Source organism: Cajanus cajan, chromosome 9 (assembly GCF_000230855.2).
Source record: "Cajanus cajan strain Asha chromosome 9, NIPB_CcT2T_4, whole genome shotgun sequence".
Taxonomy (NCBI): domain Eukaryota; kingdom Viridiplantae; phylum Streptophyta; class Magnoliopsida; order Fabales; family Fabaceae; genus Cajanus; species Cajanus cajan.
The window spans coordinates 50,686,830-50,707,472 of record NC_138525.1 but is presented as its reverse complement, the minus strand read 5'-3'; the positions used below and the strand labels follow the sequence as shown (position 1 = coordinate 50,707,472).

At 29.6% G+C, this 20,643-nt stretch overlaps 1 protein-coding gene across 1 annotated transcript; it reads left to right on the top strand.

The window, feature by feature from the left end:
* Positions 1–12,972: 12,972 nt before the first annotated feature.
* Positions 12,973–19,640, top strand: LOC109813968 (alcohol dehydrogenase 1). The gene is made up of 10 exons (XM_020378313.3): positions 12,973–13,120; positions 13,269–13,405; positions 16,771–16,817; positions 17,276–17,601; positions 17,799–17,881; positions 17,970–18,045; positions 18,282–18,343; positions 18,646–18,741; positions 18,851–19,012; positions 19,264–19,640. Exons 1-10 carry the CDS (start codon positions 13,084–13,086, stop codon positions 19,378–19,380), a joined length of 1,143 nt encoding a protein of 380 aa, XP_020233902.1. The 5' UTR covers positions 12,973–13,083; the 3' UTR covers positions 19,381–19,640.
* The last annotated feature ends 1,003 nt before the right edge of the window (positions 19,641–20,643 follow it).

Below are 20,643 nucleotides of genomic sequence, written 5' to 3'. Positions count from 1 at the left end.
GCCGTTTTCACCTTTTGAGCAATTGATGATCAACAAGATTGATGCGGTCATGGAAATGTCAAGGAGACATGAATCTTTGTTCTCTGGGATTCTTGACAGGTTTGATGACCTGGATCATGAAGTGAGGCTGCTCAAGACTCACCTTGGCATACCGAAGGATGAGGATTGATCTTTGTTGTGTTTCTGTTTAGTTTTAATTAGGAGTTTAAATTCTGGTTTTGAACAATTAATTTCGGTTTGGTTGTAATGATTTCAATTTCTGAACAATTTTAATACTTTCTGTTGATTGAATAATTAAATTCTGATGAATTTGGAGTTTATTTTGCTGATATGATGGCTTGATTGTGGTTCCAAATTATGATTTGGAAAGCTGGTGCTGAAATGCTCTGTTTTGTGAGCATATGTGTTGATATTTTGGTTTTGATTTTGCTGGTTGAAATGCTCTGTTTTTTTTTGTAGTAATGTTTTTCTTGGCTTGACTTGTTCTGAGTTGTGGATCATTGGTGCACAAATGATTTAATTTGGATTGCTGAACCAAAGTTTTTTTTGACTTGGTTATTGATGGATATACTCTGTACATGGCTTATAATTGTGAAACTTGGCTTACTTTGTTTTTGATAATGCCAAAGGGGGAGAAAAGGTTGTGTTGTGTTGTGTATTAGTTGTTGTTTTTGCAGGTATTGTGCTTGTGTGTGTATTGTGTAGGTTGTATATGTTGGAATTAGGCACAATGGCTAAGAAGTTTGAAGCACAATTGCATGAGTTGATGTAGTGTGAATCATGGGTTGTCATCATCAAAAAGGAGGAGATTGTTGAGCTTAGGAGAGCTTGAAGCCTAAAGGAGTTTTGATGATCACAACATAAGTATACAACAACAACTTGGAAGCACATGTACAACAACAACTTACAACTTGGAAGCACAAAAACAAAGTCAAAGAAAAGTCAAGAAAATGCTATGTAATGGAGCAATGTAATAGAGTCTAGAAATTAAGTTGTTTTGAATGAGTTTTTATATTGTGTGTGCTTAGTATGCTTTGTGCATAAGCAAATCTATATCTAAGGCTAAGTAGAGAGTATGTGATGATGAATTAAGAAGATTAGAAACTTATTTTGAGGTATAAAATGAAGTTTTAAAAATTAACTCAAAATAATCGATTATCATTAAATATAATCGATTATTCCAGCAACACGCAAAATGGGAAAATAATCGATTATTCCAGAAACAACTCTATGGAATAATCGATTATCCAGCAAAATAATCGATTATATTGTTCTTGGTTGATTTCCAGAAAATCTGAAGAACAAAATAATCGATTATTCTTTAAAATAATCGATTATCTGCGTATGAGACTTTTATAAATAACTTGAACTTTTTGAAACTTCAGACATTGAGTTAGAACTGATAATCAAACTGTGAAAAGTGTTTTGTGGAGTCTTTGTGACCATCTTGGAGAGTTTTCTTTGTGAAATCCAAGAGTGAAAACGTTTGTGAACAACTTTGTTAGAAGATCATCATCATCATATCTTGAAAGGGGAAGATAAAAGATTTGCTTCAAGAATTCCAGGTGAATTCGTTGCTTTTTTCTTTGTGAATCTTTGTAAAATCTTGAGAAGGGTTTCTCAAGTGGTAAGGTTTCTTGTAGTGGGTTTCTACAAGGGGTGCTTTCTTGGGGTCAAGAAAGTGGTTATCTTTAGTGTTGAAGTATATGCATGTGTGTGTGCTTGTAAACCTTCTTGCTTAAGATAGTGGAACAAATCTTAATCAGGTGTTGATTAAGGACTGGATGTAGGTCACATGTGGAGTGACTGAACCAGTATAAAAGACTTGTGCAATCTTCTTCTACCTTATCTTTTACTTTGAGTAATTGCTTGATTGAACATTAAAGAAGATAATTCTTGATTAACATGTGTGTGTGAAAATTGTTGGTTTAAATCTGAATTAGAACATTATATTTGAACCTCACAATTTTGTAATCAAGAAAGCATATTGCATTCATACTTTCATAACAAGTCTTTAAGAGAGCTTCATTTGAAAAATTTAGTCTTAGAAAAGTTTAAGTGAAATAAAGATCCTAAATACTCTGATAATTTTTAAAAAGGTCATAGAATCCAATTCACCCCCCCTCTTGGATTGTGCCATTCTTTTCTAACATAAATCTCCCAACAGAAGATGCAATAGATATTATCTTGAATCAAAAGTAAAAGATTATCAAGCAAAGAACCATTTACTGTATGTCCCCAATTGATGTTTGTTCCATCATCAGTACAAATTCTCTTTTAAACAATCAATAAAAATTACACGACATTGTGTCTAAGAAAAAGAGTCCAAGTTCAAACTTCCAATAAGATCAGATAAGTTATCAATTTTTTTGGTGTACAATGGCAGCAATAGGATTTGACATTTTGAACATAAGACTTGATCCAAACTATTCAAACTTCTTACCACTAGGTCGACCTTAGTAGGTTTATATATGTAATTAGTCTATTACCATTATAACTCAATTTCAAGTCAGTAACTGAGCTACCATCTTACAATATATTCACAGCAGGCAACAAGACTGTTTCCCAAAAATTTGAATCCTGTGAAAACCTTTGGGTAGATATCAAATACTGAAACTAAATATAGCTGCGATATAACAAGAGATGGTAATATTTAACTAAATTATCCTCTATAGTACCATTAATATTTAACTAAATGTCACTATAATTTACACAAAAACAACACTTCACAAAGAGCTAGGCCATAAATGCCCAAAACTAACTCAAATATAGAAAAAGATAAGAGAAAAGGGTTTCAATAAATTGACATAGGAAAGTGAAATTAGGAGGAAAATGATGCAGAGAAAATCGGAGAAACGATAGATCGATGAAAAGCAACATAAAAGAGAAAAGGGTAACGGAAAAGAAAGAAAATCGCAGCGACTTATGGATTCGAAAGCGAGGAGATGGAGAAGCGTGGTGTTCTCGGAATGGAATGAAAGCCTAGTCGCAATCGATTCTCTCTCTCTCTCTCTTAGTCGCAGGTTTTCTTTCCTTCTCTGTTCGTCTTTTCGCGTTTTTCTTTTTTTTTATTCACTCACGTTTTTGCACATAGTTTACGGAATGAAGACCGCGCATAGCGCCTCTCCGAACGTCAAACTCGAATGGGAGAATGAACTAAGAAAGAAAACAAGGGTTGCCGGTGGTAGGGCTGTGGGTGGGGGATGAACCGAGAGAGAACAAAGTGAATGGCACGCATGTTGAGAGAGAACCCGCGCGAATTTGGGGTTCATATCTAAGTCGGTTTTAGAGAAAAAAACATCATAAATCACAAGGGTTATCCAATTCTACTACGGTTATAATGTGAACTGTCGTAAATTACATTACCTTTATTTACAAAATTGTCACCGCATCTTATTCTACATTGTTTTTTAAAAAATCGACTTAGATTGAGCGACTTAGATAGATCAGTTTGTAGTAGTGATTGAGGTTTACTAGATCAACAACAAATTGGATATCAATCCATAATAGAATAACTTGGTTTCTCGAATGTCACCATTTAAATAATGAATTTAGTACCAATGTTAGGATAGGATAGCTAGGTATGGGTCTACCACAAAACGAGCTAACTTAACCAAGTCTCTTATGGGACTAGTCCATTGGCTACCCACCAAACACTACACCCTTCCGATACTCGGTTACGAACTAAGCTATCGACTTTGTACTTTGCTCAATTGGTCACTTTATATATGTGTACCTCAACCTTATCCACACACGATACCAACTAAGGTTCTAGAGAAGACTCTTTTCAGGGTCAATTTCCTAAGAAGAATTTTCAACAAATTAAGCTCTCGGAGAACCACACCACAATATCCATACAATGAGATATGCAACTTTAAAATAATTTCTACTTTAGTCCTAAGTTGATCAACACAACTCAACAACACTATACCTAAATGCCTAAAACATTCTCAGCATTCATCATCTCAACAACACAACAACATCTTGCATATATCATATTTATTAGAGTTAGTTAGAGTGTAACAGAAAATATATAAATACTTGTAAAGTGTGTTCTGAATCAATTGAGGAAATGAAAAATGAATATTACACAAGTCTCATTTTCTTCTTCTCTGTTTTCTTCTAACATGGTATACAGAGCCTTTTCTTCTTGGGCCTGATTACTCAAGGAAGTTTCCGCCATGCTCGGTTCTTCACCGGTTACGTTTACGCACTCTTTATCAATTAAACTCGATGATAGCAATTTATTACTGTGGAATCAACAAGTTGAAGCGATTATCACAGCACACAAGTTGCATCGTTTCGTAGTGAATCCTTTAATTCTAGCAAAATTTGCTTCTGATGTGGATCGTGAACTTGATTTTGTTACTGATGCGTATCAACAATGGCTAGTTCAAGATCAGATGTTATTTTCGTGGTTGTTGTCGTCTCTTTCTAAATCTGTTCTTCCTCGTGTTCTTGGTTGTAAACATTCCTATGAAATTTGGGATAAAATTCATAAACACTATTACTCTCATCTTCATGAAGAAACGTCAACTCCGCTCCGAACTCAAGAGTTCGAAGAAAGGACCTTTTCAACCTATTTTTGAATATATCTTGCGAGTTAGAGCAATTATAAACTCACTAATTTTTGTAGGAGAATTAGTTACTGATCATGATCAAATTGATACAATACTTGATGGATTACCAGAGGATTACAATTCTTTTATTATGATGATCTATGGAAGATCAGATTCAATTTCTGTGACAAATGTTGAGTCACTTTTACTGGTTTAAGAAGCGCAACTTGAGAAGTATCGTCAAGATCTCACTTCTCCTTCTGTTTCAGTTAATGCTGTTCAAGGACCACAAGATTCTCACTTCCAATCTCAATCACAATTTGTTTCAAATCGAGGTGGATTTCAGTTTTCCAATCGTGGAGGACGTTATCGTGGAGGTCGTTATCGTGGTCGAGGTCGTAATCACGGTGGTGGTCAGAGACCTATGTGTCAATTATGTTACAAGTATGGTCACGATGCTTTTCATTGTTGGAACAGATTTGATGAAGCATTTATTTCAACCTCTAAATTTAAATCAGAGACAGGGACATGGATCTGCTCAACAACCACAAGCGTTTGTCACGAATCAAACACCTAAAGGTTCTTTTCAGCTTCAAGAATCACAACCATCAGATTCTCAAGCTTGGTACCCTGACTCAGGAGCTTCACATCATGTGACAACTGATCCACATAATTTGCTTCAAAGCAACACATATGTAGGTCTTGAGCAAGTTCACATTGGGAATGGACAAGGTTTATCTATCACCTTTGTTGGTTGTTCCAAGTTTGTGTCACCACAAAATTCACACATAACTCTTTCTCTCAATAACTTGTTACTTGTTCCATCAATTACTAAAAATCTTGTATCTGTATCTCAATTTGCTCGTGATAATGATGTCTTCTTTGAATTTCATTCAAATTGCTGCTTTGTGAAATCACAGGTGTCTAAAGAGGTTCTTCTCAAAGGCACAATTGGTAGTGATGGTCTTTACTGTTTCAAGGATATTCATCTTGTCAAAGATAGTTTGAGTCACTCTTCATCCAATTTTTCTATAAATAATGTTGTTGTTTCAAATGTTGATAACTCAAGTTCCTTTTGTACTTGGCATAATCGTCTTGGTCATGCTCATTCTAATGCTGTCAAAATAGTGTTGTCTCTGTGTAATACTGCATATAACAATAAATCAGTCTTTGATTTTTGTAATGCTTGTTGTTTGGGAAAAGAACACAGATTACATGCTCCCTCATCTCTTACCTCATATACTCATGCTTTTGATCTTGTTCACAGTGATCTTTGGGGACCAGCTCCATATGTTTCGTCTAATGGATACTCATACTATATAACGTTTATTGATGCTCAATCACGGTATACATGGATTTATTTTCTCAAGTCTAAATCTGATGCCTTAATTGCTTTTAAACTTTTATTAGCTATGGTTGAGACTCAATTTACTACCAAGGTAAAAGCTGTTCAGACTGATTGGGGAGGAGAATACAAACCTTTCTCCAATTTTCTTGCTAAAATGGGAATTAAACATAGGCTGACTTGCCCTCACACTTCACACCAAAATGGATCAGTTGAACGAAAACATAGGCAAATAGTTGAAATGGGATTAACATTGTTGGCTCATGCTTCTATTCCTTACACATATTGGGATCACAATTTCACTCAAGCTGTCTACTTGATAAATAGACTTCCAATTGCTGCCTTATCTACATTTAGCTCACCATATCATGCCTTCTATAATGCTATACCCAATTACAAGTTATTACGTACATTTGGTAGTGCTTGTTTTCCATTCCTTAGACCATATAATCATCATAAGCTTCAGTTCAAATCAGCTGAATGTGTTTACTTAGGCATGTCTCCTCAACACAAAGGTCACAAATGTCTAAGTCCTGATGGTCGTGTGTACATTTCAAAAGATGTTCTATTTAATGAATACAAATTTCCTTATCCCAATCTGTTTCCACCATTGTCGACATCATCACAATCTTTAACTTATTCCTTTTATCATTCCTATAATTACATCTCCTTGTACAAATACCCATCCTATGCAAACTCGTGCAAAATCTAGAATCTTTAAACCACGTGTCTTACTAACTCATGTTGAGCCTACAACAGTAAAACAAGCCTTGTCTAGCCCTCATTGGTTAGCTACCATGCAAAGTGAATATATTGCTCTCATGAATAATAATACATGGTCCTTGGTTGATCTTCCTCCTCATCGGCATACCGTTGGCTGTAAGTGGGTGTTTAGAATAAAAGAAAATGTTGATGGTAGTATTAACCGGTATAAAGCTCGCCTTGTTGCTAAAGGATTCCATCAACAACAAGGTCTTGATTTCACAGAGACATTTTCACTGGTTATTAAACCTGTCACCATTCGTATTATCCTTACTTTGGCTATTACGAATCACTGGGATATTCAACAAATTGATGTGAATAATGTCTTTTTAAATGGTCATCTCACAGAAGACATTTATATGGAACAACCTCCCGATTTTGAAGTCTCAAACAAAAAGTTGGTGTGCAAGTTAAATAGGGCTCTTTATGGCCTTAAACAAGCACCACGTGCTTGGTATGAATGTCTTACCTCAACTTTGCAGCAGTTTGGATTTGTGCCCAGCAAGTGTGATCCCTCACTTTTTATCTACTGCAAGAATAATGTTTGCTTGTATGTCTTGATCTATGTTGATGACATTATCATTACAGGTTCCTCAAGTTCTCTAATTACTGATCTCATTCACAAGTTACATGTTTCTTTTGCTCTTAAGAAACTTGGAAACCTTGAGTATTTTCTGGGTATTGAAGTTAAGCATATGTCCTCTGGTGCTGTTCTTCTTTCTCAGTCAAAATACATCCGTGAGTTATTATCACGTACCAACATGCTTAAAGCAAAATGGATATCATCTCCTATGGTGAGTAATTTCAAGTTAAGCCGTTTTGGCACTGATACAGTTTCAGATGGACAGTTTTTTCGTTCCATTGTTGGTGCGCTGCAGTATGCAATAGTGACTCGTCCCGAAATCGCTTATAGTGTTAACAAGGTGTGCCAATTCATGAGTAATCCTCTTGACAGTCATTGGCGAGCTGTTAAACGAATTCTTCGCTATCTCAAAGGCACTATTAACTATGGTTTACTTTTTCAACCAGCAACTTCTAGCACCAAATACTCTTTAGAAGCTTTTTGTGATGCAGATTGGGCAAGTGATCCGGATGATCGCAGGTCAACTTCTAGATTTTGTGTTTTCTTTGGTCCCAATTTAGTTTCTTGGAGCTCTAAAAAGCAATCTCTTGTTGCTCGTTCTAGCACTGAAGCTGAGTATCGAAGTATGGCTCATGCTACTATTGAAATCATATGGATTCAATCCTTGTTAAAGGAACTTGGCATTGTTTCTGACACTCCAACTCTGTACTTTGATAATCTTGGTGTTGTTGCTTTGTCTCACAATCCGGTGCTGCACTCTCGCACTAAACACATGGAACTTGACATACATTTTGTTCGAGAGAAAGTTGTTTAAAAAATTTGATTGTTCAACATGTTCCAGCTTTTGCTCAAGTAGCAGATATATTAACAAAACCTTTGTCATCCACTTTCTTTTGTAATCTTCGAGACAAACTTAAAGTGTATACTTTGTCTCCACCTTAGGTTTGAGGGGGAGTATTAGAGTTAGTTAGAGTGTAACAGAAAATATATAAATACTTGTAAAGTGTATTTTGAATCAGTTGAGGAAATGAAAAACGAATATTACACAAGTCTCCTTTTCTTCTTCTCTGTTTTCTTCTAACAATATTCAACACAACTACACAACCACATGACCTGCAACTCAACTCAACTTTAAACTAGTAATTTACAACATAATTGTGAGCATACAACATATCAACTTTTAACATATGGATTTCATTATCATATAACATCATCCTTACAACTTATTCATCATCATTTAGCAATAAAACAATTCAAACAACAAGTGTTCACCATACAACTCATTCATCAAGTAAAAAACCAACTGAATTAGAGAAGAAAATTATTTGAATAAGTTCTCACGCTAAGTGTGTAATCTCACACTAAGTCTCAGTCTTCCAAAGAGTCATGTAAAAAATTTGCAATTTCCCACGTTGTGCGTGAAACTCATGCTTAGCCTTACAAACCCAGAAACTCCTACATAGTTGAAGAATAACCCAACATCTATGAACATCATCCTATCTCCAAAATCCTCTCAATTTGTGCAATAATACATGCATGCAACCTCAGAATCTTCAAATTATAATAACATGCAATTCAAAAAATTAAAGAAAAAGAGACCTGCAACTACAACACACCAAGTAGATTTTCAAATTCTTAATTTTTGTACAAAGAACACCAAAAACCCTCAAACTGTCCAATCTTCCATCTCAAAAATCCATAGCCACGAAAAAAATAAAATTCATGCAATAATAGAACACAAATCAATCAGAAGTTGAGTTCTAGCTTACCTTACCCTCAAGCCTCACAATCTGAGAGTCCAAAGGTAAGAGGAAGAAGAAGAGGCTCCATGAAGCTTTCGCACCAAGCTCCGAAACGAATTTTTAACACTCCAAGTTTCAATCTCTGTTTAAGAATTTGAGAAGAACAAAGGAAGGTTTCAAAATCCTTAGAGCTCATCTCACTACTCTCTCTTTAACTCCTTTGAAGAAATGAACTTATGAAGTCCATTTATGAAAAAAGGCCTTAAATACATTTCTCTTACAAGTCAAACTTGATATCTATTCGGTGATTCTTCTAAAGAATTAGAAACTCGTTAAGAATCTCATAATTGTAGAGTTTCTCAACACCCAACAACAACTCAACCCAACACATATAATAAATGAACACTGCTATACAGGCCGAATAATATTCCAAATCATAGGTCGAATTATTAAAATATTATTATCTTTTAATAAATATATTATAAAATAATTATTTAATTTAATATTTTATTATTTAAATCAATTTTTTAATAATTCGGAAGAAATTTTGGCGTCTTCTTTCAAAGAATGCATCATTTTCCATAATAAATATAACAACTACAACATCCTTCAATTTACAATGTTACAAAAGATGAAAAAATTGGTAAGAGAAATTCAAAGATGATAGATTTTTTCTATGGATCACAAGGGGTATGATTACACATTAAAAAAAGAAAAAAATGTAAGAGATGTTTTTTATTTGTGACCATAATATGTAAGAGAAGTGTGTATGACCCTGACAAGAGTAGCAAACCAAAATAACTCATCTATAAAAAAATTCAAAATAACTCAAATAAGTTAAAATAAATGTAAAGTCATAATTTAATAATTAGGAAAATGTCGTAAATCCTAATATTTAAAATTAAATTTTGAGTTCAAGAACGGATATATATATATATATATATATATATATATATATATATATATATTATTTCTTTACAACAAAAAATCTATATAGTATTATCCACCTAATAACGTGCATTAGGAAAAAAAATGTTATTTCTTATTAAATAACCAAATTATTAATGATTCTTAAAATATTTTTTATTAAAAAAATTATGTAAAAAAAGTATATCTATTGAAAATTAAAGAAGGTGCATATATAACATTTTTTTAGAGTTGAAATATTTAGAAGCGAACATACATTTATACTCACATTCTTTTTATATTTTTTACTTCTCAACCTATATTATAGTTTTCTTTTCCTCCCAAATATCTTTTATAAGATTTTTTTTTAATTGAAACTCAATTCAATATTAAATACACAAATCTCTCGTGGAGACGGACGGGTATTTGCTGTTTTTTTTAAGCAACAAGATTTAAATTTTTTTTTGTCTTTGAAATATCTATCGCCGATAGCACGTTAAAAGCACTTTAAAGGATGAGATAGCTGACCCCAAAATTTAACGCAGCTGCATACACAAAGCACAACAAGATTCAAACTTATACATATTATCTTAATTATTTGTATCATATCCGAATTAAAGATGCAATTTCTTTTAATTAAAAAGGTGAACGGACATAAAGAAGCTTTACGTACAATAGCCATTCATTCACCTTCGCGACTTTGTAGCCGTTGGTGGCCCATTGTTATCCTCATAGAGACCTAATTAGACAAGACTTTACACTAGAAAGTAGAACCAAAGAAATCGCTGAAAGATCATGCTCTTGGTTAAAACCACTTTTAAGCAAAACTTACAAATTAATTAAACCTTAAACCATGAAACTAAGACAATGATATGGCACGAAGGGATTTTATTAGGGTGAACTATCCATCATTTTGATGTTAACTAGTTTCTAGTGATGTTTCTCACACAACCACATATTTTCCGATTATAAATTTCGAATTTTAAACTTTAATTAAGAGTAATACAAAGTAATAATTTTTTAATTAAAAGATAAGAACAAGGTAATATTTTATACCCTCATTCAATTATAAATTACAATAATGAATTTATTGCCTTTTTTAATAACCAGAGTTGCACTAATGATGGATTTTATTGATTGATAGTTTATACAGACAATTTATGACCATCAAATAATTAAAAGATATTCTCTTCGGACCATAATTTATTATATTTAAGATTTTTGCACACCCCATTTTTTATAAAATATTTAATATTAATATGTTAAGTTTAATATATCAATACTATCATTTAATATCTTAAAATATGTAAATAAAGAACAATTATAGAGTAGGAATAGTAATTATAAAATAGGAGTATATATGAAAAAAGTAATAAAATATTACTTTGCATATGTAAAACATAAAAAGAAAAATTGTAAAAAAAAAATTCTAAAACATAAAAAAATTATGATGTGAAAGTAGTTTTTTTTTTAATTTATAAAAATTACATAATAATATTAATAAATTTCAAACTTTTAACTTTGTGCATATTAATTTAATTCTATCACTAAATTATAACCTAATGATTTTTATTAAAAGATAGTCTAATTAATCACGAGTCTTGAATCTGTGATAATGGAAGAAAAATGCATATATGGACAAAACCTATAAATTGAAAGCTGGAATGTAAAAGATAGACAATACCCACTTTGAAGGTTATCTGTATATATTATCCTCTTTGCAAAAACCTATAAATTAGCAACACCTGGGAATCATGCAATGCAAGATTAGAACATGCGTCGCGAAATTCAAAACGTAGAAAAAGCCATACATGGCCACGCACATATGTGACTCATAAGTTGTACTGAACAAATAAATCACTTATCAGAAACCTCAGCTATATATGGAAGGGAACCTTACAATTTAAGGAACAGGACATTTAGGAAATAGAATCAAACAATGAAACAAACAAACATGGCTGCAAAGCATAAAACCAGTTATGCAACACTACAAATCATGCCATGATGAAATATACATATATATGAGATATGGATAAAAATTAAAATAAACAAGCTAAAAGTATTAATTTTTTTTATTACTTAGAGTATCATAAGATCAAAAGTCAAAAACCAAACTAATTTCTTGAAATAAGAATATTCATTTCATGGATTATTCTCTCTTAATTGACAAAGTTTAGAGTTCGAAGCTGTAACAAATAATTAAAATATCACGAATTCATTACCCATTTACACTACAGCAAGTCGGTAAAAACGAAAGTTTTTGGAATCATATGTTCAAAGACAACACATTTACAATTATCACAGACCAAAAATTGGAGTGTGATATTTTTTTAGCAATGATTTTAGCTTTTACTTTGTTTGGCAGCTCCATAATTGAGTATCTTCCAGAGACGTCTTTTAGCTTTACTATCTAGACAGCCATCTGTATGATTTGTATCTTTCATCTTCCCTTGTCTCCATCCTTATTTTGTAGGATGAAATGGTAATTATAATCCTTATTATGTATTAGGGTTTAAATGTCGAAATATGTTATTTAATTTCATGAATTTTACACTTCATCCTCTCATTTTTAAAATGTTGTAATGTTATTACTTGTAAAAAAAAATAACGATTTTGTTAATCTTCAATTTGTTTTATCAATCCAATGCTACTTTTTGCCACCCCATTTCATCTATTTATAAATTATATATATATATATATATATATATATATATATATATATATTAATTTACAATGATTCTTTAACTTATACACTATCGATAAGTAATATAATCATAATACACTATATAAATTAATGGGAGATAATCCTATTATTTTATATTGAGTTAAGTTATATTCGATTACATATATAGTATTTTTTTATATATAATTTTAAACACGTCTTAAATATAAGTTTTAACCCATCTATTTAGACTTGACTTAAATTTTAAAAACATCTATATCATACCAAATAAAAAAGACAATCATCCTAATTAATTAGTGGGAAATAATTAAAGAGAATCGTCCTTGTTAATTCTTATCCATTTTGATGGCTCTCTGGGCCAACAATTGTCACTGCTATAATGCACATCACTCTCATTATATAGTGATTTTTCTCGTACGGAAAATCCCAAATTTTGCACTATAAATAAGGCATCCATCACTTAAGGCAGAATCATCTCATCACTAATTAATTTCATAGTAAACATGTCAAACACTGCTGGTAAGGTGATCAAGTGCAGAGGTGAGTCATGATATGTCTTCAATAATGTGCTTGTGTGGCCAAAGTTGTTATTGTTACGTAGCATTGTATAAAAGTAATTAAAGTGTCGAAGTGTTAGAAGATTATTTAGGTGCATGCATGGAATGTAATGGTTTGGTGTAAAATGCAGCTGCGGTGGCATGGGAAGCAGGGAAGCCACTGTCAATAGAAACGATAGAAGTAGCTCCACCCCAGAAAGGAGAAGTGCGTTTGAAGATCCTCTTCAACTCCCTTTGCCGTACTGATGTTTACTGGTGGGATGCTAAGGTAAGTACGTAAGTTATCCGTCTTAGAATAATGAATTTGAATCTAATCTAAATCCACAAAAATCGATTTGTTAAAAAAGGTTACTTTCCATCATTTCTATATTATTTAATTGTCTAATATATAATGATGAGTGACTAGAATTCTTTTTAATAATCATACTTTTTTTGGATTTATAAATTTGTGATAATTTTCTTTTTAATTATGTTATTGATATGAAATATTTATCAATTTTGTTAATAATTAATTTCTGTAAAAAATTTGGTTGATCAATTTTTAATGAAGTTTTTTCTTTTAATTATTTTTTTATATATAAAACTTAAATATGGGACTTTGATTAAAGAGAGACTACTCAAATCAATAATTTATTAGTATTCGCGACATAAGTTGCTAATAACTTGAATTCTTTAAAAGTTTGTTTAAGTAACTCTTTTTATAATCATTTTAAGAGAAAATAATAAAAATAGAATAAATTTTTCTATAAATTGAAAATAATTTTTTAAATAAACTAATACGGGTCTGTCTGTCACCGTTCTTCTCCCCACTCACAAAATAAACTAATACGGGAGAAATTTTATAAGTTAACTTATAAAAATACGTACTTATTTATTATTTCTATTTTTTTCCCAAAAATACTTAAAAAATTATATTTAAACATGTTCTATAAATGTGAGAGGATTTTGGACTTTAACTGTGAATAGAAGAATACTTTACTGGTACTTAACATTTTCAAGGGATTAATCTCATCTCTTCTCTAAAATAATCTAAACAAACTGAAAGTCGTACAACTGCAATGAGTTTCTTTCCAAAATAATGCAAGATGTATCCCACTTTTTGTAGTTTGCTAGCTACTGAGAAGGAAAGGCATGTAAATAATATACAATAAAAAATTTAGTAAAGGGAAAATAATGTTAACATATTACTACAAAAAATATATATACTCTTATTTTTTAATACTCAAGAAATAAAAAATAATAAAGATAAAAAAATAAAAAGACCAAAATAAAAATGAATATATTATAGATATCAAAAAGTACTTTTTATGTATATAAAGAAATTAGTATTTTAATTTGTACATTTTACGGACTAAATATTTATTATATATAATTAAAATTATAATAAATTATATATAAAAATGAATATTATATTTGATTATATAATTATATTTAAAATTTATACGAATAAATATTTTTAAATATATAAAATATATTTTAAATTTAAGATAAATAATTTATATTATAAAACAAGATTATTTTTAATTATTAATAATTTATTTTAAAAATTTTAAATTTTAATTTATAAACAAAAATTTTAAAAATACCTTTATATAAGATAATTATTCGTACTTAATATATAGGAGTTTATTATTTAAAATTATTATATTTATTTATTTATTTCACATATGTTAAAAATAAAAAAATAGAAGAACATTCAAACTCCTAAATGATGAATAATATATATCACTATCACTTTAATTTTAAAAGTATGAAAAAAATATCTTTGAAATAGTATTTTTTTAGAGGATGTTTGAAATAGTAAATCTTTAATTAATTAGAGACTTTTTTTGACAAGATGATTTATAAATCTTTTTTAATTTTATATCAAATTTGATTTTTATTTATCTTAATTATTTATGAATTAATTTTAGTATTTTAAAAATAAATTATTAATAAATAAAAATGATATTATATTATGATATAAATTATTTATCATAAATATAAAATATTATTTTATTTTAAAAGTATTTATTTATACAAAATTTAAATATAATTTATATATTCAATATAAATTTTTTATTTCTAAATATAATTTATTATAAATTTTAGTGCATATAAAAAATATTTAATCTGCGTATTGCAAATATTAAAATACTAATTAGCATATATTTAAAGATTAAAATAAAAGTAAATGATCACTCTTAGAAAATTAAGTAAAACAAATGAAATTCGAATTTTCAAAGACTTTTCTTTTAATTTTTTATTTTTAAAAACTAAAGTGTTAGCCAAATGTATTTTAAAAAAATTAATAATGTTTAAAATAACCAAATCCTTTAAGATATGATGGACCCACATTTTATGGTCTGATTGGTTTAGAAACGCGGCAAATCGACATATGCAGATTTATTATAGTAATTTGTAGGACACACGTTTCTTTCAAAGCATCTTTGTCGTTTATGAATATTATTCTTACGTGAGTCATTAATTATTAGGATTATTTCTTTCAAAATTTCATCATGCTTAACTATCTGATTATATAAATTAAAGCAATTATATTGAAATTCAGAAATATTTTTTAACGAATACATTTTTAAAAATTTTGATTTCTTATATTTTTATATTTTTAAATTAAATTTTAAAAATTATCAATAATTAAAAATAGCCTTATATTATAGTAGTATAAACTAGATGTACACAAAAAAATAATAACATAAATCATTTTTTATAAATATTAAATATAATTTACATCATAAAAGATATTTAATTATTATAAATTTAAATTATGATATAATTTATATATTTAAAATTATGTATCTATTATAAAAATTAAATTTTTATTTTGTCCACCATACAATTTAAAATAGTATTAATTAGGTTAAATTATATTTTTTTTAGTTCTTTATCTTATTTTTCAGATTTATATTAATTTTTTATTTTTTTAAAATATTTATTTTGATCTTTTATCTTTTAAATTTACGTCAATTTGGTTATTTTGAATTCTTTTTTTTTTTTTGACTAATTGAAGAGTTGAAATATGTCTCATTAAATTCACTTATATGAAAACTATTGAATGTAATTAAATTCACTTATATTAAAATTATTATATACATGATAAAAATAAGAAATTTTAAAAAAATTAATTTCTAACTATTATTTATGAAATATATTTTTCACAAATTTTTTATCATATTTATAGTTATTTTAGATTTAAGCACCAAATACATTTCATGATTTTCATATGGATGAATCTAAATTACAAGTTTCAAATCTTAAATCAATAAAAATTGATTCAAAATCATGTTATAAAATAAAAAATAATGACTATTTTAAAAAAAATTAAATCGATCTAAATATAAAAAGTGAAAAAATTAAAATGAACATTTTAACAGATAAAAGATTAAAATAAATTAAAAAAAATCAAATAAAGGAAAAAATTATAATTTAGACTATTAATTATAATATAAAATTGAATGTGCTGATCAATTTAATTTAAAATATTACATTTTTTACTTTTAAAGAAAGTATTTTTTAAATAAAATAAAATAAACATACTCTAAATTTCATTTCATAAATAATTTCTGAGTTATGAAGTGACTGTTGATGTTACTGAGGCCAGGCATTCATGGTGTTTTTTTTTTTTTTTTTTTTCAGGGCCAGAATCCACTGTTTCCTCGTATCTTAGGTCATGAAGCTTCAGGGTAAGTTACTTTTGGAGAAAACTATTTTTCAATTGATAATTAATTAAATAATTCATATTTTGTGGATACAAAATACTTCCACTTACTTAACAGTTGATCAAGTAAATTCAATAACCCTATTTTGGATGAGTGGAAGGAGTGTGAGAGGAAAGAAAAATATTTAAAATTTAAATGGAAGAAAAAACGATTTTTTTTTAAAAAAAGTTTCTCTCTAAAAGTCATTTTTTCTCTCTATGTTTTTCTTTCACTTGTCTCCAAAAAATTAAAAATATATATTATATTTTTTTTCTATTTTCTTTTCTCCTACTTTTAAGTCATAATGCTAAATTATGTGATGCTTAATTATTACAGTCCAACATAATATAAAGAGTAAAATTCAGACATGATGATAATAATATGTATGAAAATGTAAGTTGGTGACAATTTATGTTTTTTGTGGATTACAATGAATGAACTAGGATTGTGGAGAGCGTGGGGGAGGGTGTGACACATCTGAAACCAGGTGATCATGCACTTCCAATATTCACTGGGGAGTGTGGCGAATGCACACATTGCAAGTCAGAAGAGAGCAACCTGTGTGAGGTGCTAAGGATCAACACTGACAGAGGAGTTATGCTTAGTGATGGCAAAACAAGGTTCTCCAAAAATGGACAACCCATTTACCACTTTGTTGGAACCTCCACTTTCAGTGAATACACTGTTCTTCATGCTGGATGTGTTGCCAAGATCAACCCTGCTGCTCCACTTGACAAAGTTTGTGTTGTCAGTTGCGGATTTTGCACAGGTTTGTAACAATATAGCCTTAATCATCAGATGTTCATAGTCTCAACTAATTTTCACATGTCACGTGGTACTCCTGAATTATATAATAATTTCTTGGTTTGTATGAGGATCATACACTCTACAAGTCATAATGCTTATAAAATGTTGCAAGCAATAGATGTTTTTTTTAATGTATATGTATCAATTTTGTACATGCAGGTTTTGGTGCTACTGTAAATGTTGCAAAGCCAAAGCCTAATGCTACTGTTGCTGTCTTTGGATTAGGAGCTGTTGGTCTTGCTGTATGTTATCCTTCTTTGCCTTTTTCCTACAATAAATTAAAAGACTATAATGGCAATAGTTCTTACCTTATTGTAATTTGCATTTTAGGCTTGTGAAGGGGCAAGAGTTTCTGGTGCATCAAGAATCATCGGGGTTGATTTACTTCCCAATCGATTTGAACAAGGTATATTCAATTATGCCAAGAATTGGTGGTACAGTTCTTTAACTAAAATTGGAATTTACTTTGGTATTAAACAATTACCAAAGTAAATCTTCAAACTTGAGTTGAGAATTGTATCAACAACAAATTATACCTATACTTTGTTCATTTAATTATTATTTAGATTTTAAAGATTAAATGGCTAATTATAATGCTATTCAATTACTGATGAAAATCTCCATTTCCTTATTCTTGGTCAGCCAAACAATTTGGGGTAACTGACTTTGTGAACCCCAAAGATCATGACAAACCAGTACAGCAGGTCAGTGCATACTTCATAGACAATTTAACAAAGTTTGATTTTATAAGTCCACAAATAGTATCGATTCTTAGGTTGGATTAGTATGTACAGGATATTTGGTTCGAACTTTGGTGTTGTTAAAGCAATTTTGAAGGATTAAAAGAATAATATTAGCTCTATTATTTCATTACTTTTGTTAAGCTTTCAAATAACTTTATTTTATACATTGTAATTTAATTGATGCCAAGAGAACTAATGCTCTCCTTTCAAATAAAAAAAATGAGAACTAACTCTCTATCTTGCTGTGATATGTGTCATTTAAGGTCCTTGCTGAAATGACTAATGGAGGAGTGGATCGTGCTATTGAATGCACTGGAAACATCCAAGCATCGATCTCAGCATTCGAATGTACTCATGATGTATTTTCCTGAAACCTCATAGCTATTATTGTTACCCTTGTTAGTAGTTAGATCAGCATGTAGTTGATCTTATTATTAAATTTAAACTTCTAATGCTTCTTATTCTCAGGGTTGGGGTGTTGCTGTACTAGTCAGTGTGCCAAAGAAGGATGTTGAATTCAAAACTCATCCTATGAATTTCATGGAAGGAAGAACTCTTAAGGGTACCTTCTATGGACACTACAAACCTCGCAGTGATATTCCTTCTGTTGTGGAGAAGTACCTCAACAAGGTGATCACACATCTAGATCTTATATTTGGTTAAATGAAGAGTGCTAACAACCCTATCTAACACAATCTATTTAATTAGTTAAAATTTCATGAAAATCGTAAAATCAAGAGAAAGAATCATTAATTAAGATGTAAGACTCGTATAATTTTGTGATCTTTAACAAATTTTAAATGTATGTCAGATAGTGTATTATTAGCATTTATTATCTATTATGCTAATCTCTTGTATCATTTTTTGTACATTTAATGCAGGAGCTGGAATTGGACAAATTTATCACTCACACTGTGCCATTCTCAGAGATCAACAAAGCATTTGAACTTATGCTGAAAGGAGAAGGCATAAGGTGCCTAATCCGCATGGAAGAGTAAATCAATGACAATGATGTTCTCTGCTATGAGAACAATGTTTGTGTGTAATGTGAAAAGTGAGATGAAGAATAAATTTTGCATGTAATTCAGTCATTGAATTCATGCTGTATGAGTGTGTAAAGAGGTAATGGGGTGATGACTTTGTTGGTCATTGTCGTGGTTTTGTGACTTCTATCACAAATGTTGTCTTGTAACTTTGTTGTATTTTCAATAATATTTCTATATCTATAACTATATAAGTATAAAAAAATTGAGTGTCATCTCTCACTCTTCTAAGTTATGTGGTATTTGACAGTTTTTTTAGCTCTCATTTATCCTTTTCCCTTTCTTTTTATCATACACCAAATCCACACTTAACATATACATTTTTTTTCTTAATTATAAAATATTTTTAACTAAATTATACATTTTAAGAAAATTAGTTAATTTATTTAAGAATATTAAATTTGTTAATAATTTAAACTATTTTTTAAAATTATCCTTAATATCTCTTAAATTAAATTTTTTCTTTTTTAATTAATCAATGTTTAGAAGAGAGATCTTTATTCTACTTTAATCCAATTAATTTCAAGTATTTATTATTTTTTTTATAAAAAGAATTGTTTATTAAATAAAGATATTTTAAAAAATATATAATTAATTCAGCTAACAATTAGAAAAAAAAAATCTTATAAAGAGAGACAGATAAAAAAAGTAAAAAGAATCTTATATATAAGGACATAACTAGTAATATTTTTTCTTTGAATTCCTCTCTATATTGTTGGATATACAACATTTCTAATTTGAAGTTAAATATATACTATTCCAGGGTGTGAAAAAAAAAATCTATCTTTTTCATTATACTTACAAGGATTTGATAATTGATAGTTTGATATCATGCATGAAACAAATGTTGTTGAGGCTTTGTGACTTCTACGACAAATGTTTCTTAAATTTCTTGGAACTTTCAATACCAAAAAAAAAGTTGTATTTTGAGTAATAAAAATTTCGTATTTAAAATGTTTGCTAATAAAAGGTAAGGAATTGTGCCCGTGAAAATAAATTAGTGGTAAGTTAGATTAGGATTATAGTAATTTGGGTTATAAATTATAATTGCCTTCCTTTTTCTTGGCCGAAAACCGTAGAGGCCCAATGGGTGTAGAGTGGATACTATTATTTTTTTTTTTCTTTTGTCCTTCCACGGGCCAGTGTATCTTTGAGCCCATAAAATCTTGACAGGTGTCCCTTTCTCTATCTGGGCTGGAGGCCCAAGTTTTTAACAGC